The sequence below is a fragment of the Canis lupus genome, chromosome X, assembly GCF_003254725.2.
Source record: "Canis lupus dingo isolate Sandy chromosome X, ASM325472v2, whole genome shotgun sequence".
Classification (NCBI taxonomy): domain Eukaryota; kingdom Metazoa; phylum Chordata; class Mammalia; order Carnivora; family Canidae; genus Canis; species Canis lupus.
This window is the reverse complement of record NC_064281.1, coordinates 113472233-113475287: the sequence shown is the minus strand read 5'-3', so window position 1 is coordinate 113475287 and position 3055 is coordinate 113472233. Positions and strand designations below refer to the sequence as shown.

Here is a 3055-nt window from a genome sequence, read left to right as displayed (position 1 = left end):
AACTGTAATAATGTATTATTCCTCACGATTCTGTAGGTTAACTGGTCAGGTCCTTTGCTGGTTTTTTCCATAATTAATTCATGTAGAAGCATTGGGCTGTTTGATCTGATGGGCTACAAGTTCCAAGATGGTTTCACTTTACACACCTTGAAGCTTCTGAGGGCTTTTGGCTATGAAGGCTCTGTTACACAGCATGATTTGTTATCATTCAATAAGCTAGACCAGCTTCTTTACATGACACACTCAGCAGCATTCCAAGAGTTTGAAAATAGTAGCTGTAAGGGTCTCCTGAGCTGGCGAATTGAGTGCTGCTCTTCCGCCCTGGAGCTGCTGCACCGCTGCCGGGATCATGGTGTTCTACTTCACCAGCAGCAGCGTTAACTCATCAGCTTACACTATTTACATGGGAAAGGATAAATATGAAAATGAAGATCTAATAAAGCGTGGCTGGCCTGAAGATATTTGGTTTCATGTGGACAAACTCTCTTTGGCTCATGTATACCTTCGATTACATAAGAGGGAGAAGATAGAAGACATTCCAAAGGAAGTCCTGATGGACTGTGCCCACCTTGTGAAGGCGAATAGCATTCAAGGCTGCAAGATGAACAATGTTAATGTGGTATATACACCGTGGGCTAACCTGAAGAAAACAGCTGACATGGATGTGGGACAGATAGGCTTTCACAGGCAGAAGGATGTGAAAATTGTGACTGTGGAGAAGAAAGTGAATGAGATCCTGAACCGGTTGGAAAAGACCAAAATGGAGAGGTTCCCTGACCTAGCAGCAGAGAAGGAATGCAGGGACTGGGAAGAGAGGAATGAGAAAAAAGCCCAAATTCAGGAAATTAAAAGGAAAGAAAAGGAAGAGATGAAGAAGAAGCGGGAAATGGACGAATTAAGGAGCTATTCATCATTGATGAAAGTTGAGAACATGTCTTCAAATCAGGACAGCAATGACTCTGATGAATTCATGTGAATGGAGGAAAAGACCTTTGAAAGATGTGAATTGCAGGACAGTTTCGGATGGTCTGATTTCACCTGTATTCAGAGTTACAAAAAAACAACTAAAATTCTACCTTCATTCTGCACAAATACTACCAACGTTGGAGTTAAAAAAAAAAAAAGTGTTCCCTTTTTTGCTGACAGAAAATGATCAGATATTTATAATATATTCGGACTTGAAAACAGCATATAACTTTAGGAAAGTGAAAATATTTTTGCTGAAACATGTCTTGGTACCTCATGAAAGTTGGCTGCCCCTGTTCCTGGGATAGACTTTAGAACGAACCAGCTCTGCAAAGTATTTGTTACTGTGATCTGTCCCTGAAAACAGAGGTCTTGAAAAACTTTTCATATTTCTTAAAATAGCTTCACTTCTGTTAAGAAGAATGTATCAGTGTGTATCAGTGAGCAATATATGCGAATGTTGCCCTCAACCCTGATTTCCTGACTAGAACAAAAATGCTTATGGGTTAAAAAAAAAAAAAAAAAAAAGAAAGAAAATAGTAGCTGTAAGTCATGGCTCCTGAACTTGTGTTACATCATTCTTACCACATTCTTGGGCACAAAGCAAGGCAGAAAGCTATTCCAGATTCAAGAGTGTAGGTAAATACATTTTACCTCTTAATAAAAGGAGTAACAAAGCCATTGAATAGGGATATACATACCAGGATGTGAAATTCGTAGCCCTTAATCTACACATACCAAATCATCTTAAGAAGGAGAATCATGGGTTTTGAATTTTTAAAAGTTTATTCTGGCTATTGTGAGGTGAATGGATTTTACTGGGACATAACATCAGGGAGAAAGATTAGTTCCAAAAGAAAGACCAATTTCTTAGAGATTTTTAATAAATAGCACTAGATATTTCTGAGTGAACACTATCAGGGACATTGTTACAAAAATAGACAAGGTGCTGTAATATAATCTGGACTGGTTATCTTTCTGGACTCAATCCATCCTAGCTAAAGAAAAATGAACAATGATAAATCTCTATTGGAAAAGGGCTTCAGAAGAAAATGTTCAGAATCATAACCTCAAAAATATAATCAATGAGTTCACACAATTTATATCTACAGTGGAGAAAGTCAAATGTGTATAGTCACTATTAAGAAAGTATTCTAATAAAAGCAAATTGTTTAAAATGCAATTTATTGTCCATTGGTTTCTCCTTAAATTTTATAAAAGTTGGATTACTACTTTGCAAAGGAACTCTGAGTTTGTACTCCTTGAAAGTCAAAAAAGATATTCCTGTGACCTAATTAAAATGTAAAACTTAAGAATTGGATGAATCAATTTACAGTCATGAAGAACTGATAATGAGAATGCTGTTTCTAAAAATGGCTCCATTAGAAAGATAAAGGGGGTTGATGTTGTATGTGATGACGTGAAATGATATGCTGTTCTACCACAAAGAAAAGGTAACAAATGAAGCAGCCAGGGAAAAGAGAAAGAATCCATTAATTCTAAATAAAGAATTACAGAGAATTGAGCTCAATAAAGATATTTGGAAAAGCAACTCAAAAAATGCTGAATCTTTTCAATTATCTAGTGCATATATTTTTAATATTAATTCCCAAAATGGATGAGGGTATAGAATGACAAACACTCTCCTACAGTGCTGAGGAAGGCATAAATTGTTATGGTCTTGAAAGATTTTGGCAAGATGTATTTCTAACCTTTAAAAGCTTATATTTTTGACTCAATAACTCCAATTATAGAAATGTCTTAAGGAAAGAGAGATTCACATGCAAAAATATTCATGGCATTTCAAAGGCAAAAAAAAAATGGAACCTAAATTGCCAACAGTGGATAGTTAAATAAATAATGATGCCATAACACAAAGAACTACCATACAGTTATTAATTATGTAAGAAACATAATCATATGGGAGAGGGTGCTTTTTACTATGGAGCAGTGAACGAGTTGAAAAATCCTATCCCCAAAACAACTAAAAGTTTGGATAAATGACTGATAACAACCTTTTAAGGGTTATGGAAATTGACCTAATGCAAACAACATATTGAGAAGAGTTTATTCACAAAAATTCACTGCA

At 35.7% G+C, this 3055-nt stretch overlaps 1 protein-coding gene across 2 annotated transcripts; it reads left to right on the top strand.

Annotated features, from left to right (window-relative positions):
* The first annotated feature begins 332 nt into the window (after nucleotides 1-332).
* On the top strand, nucleotides 333-1044 carry LOC112668577 (coiled-coil domain-containing protein 25-like). 2 transcript variants are annotated; one of them, XM_049107393.1, is made up of 2 exons: nucleotides 333-593; nucleotides 901-1044. In XM_049107393.1, the coding sequence occupies exons 1-2, from the start codon at nucleotides 350-352 to the stop codon at nucleotides 915-917; spliced, it is 261 nt and encodes an 86-aa protein (XP_048963350.1). In that variant the 5' UTR covers nucleotides 333-349; the 3' UTR covers nucleotides 918-1044. The 2 variants fall into 2 exon arrangements, with proteins under 2 accessions (XP_048963350.1, XP_035567980.1); XM_035712087.2 differs by having other exon boundaries at nucleotides 333-1044.
* Nucleotides 1045-3055: the final 2011 nt, after the last annotated feature.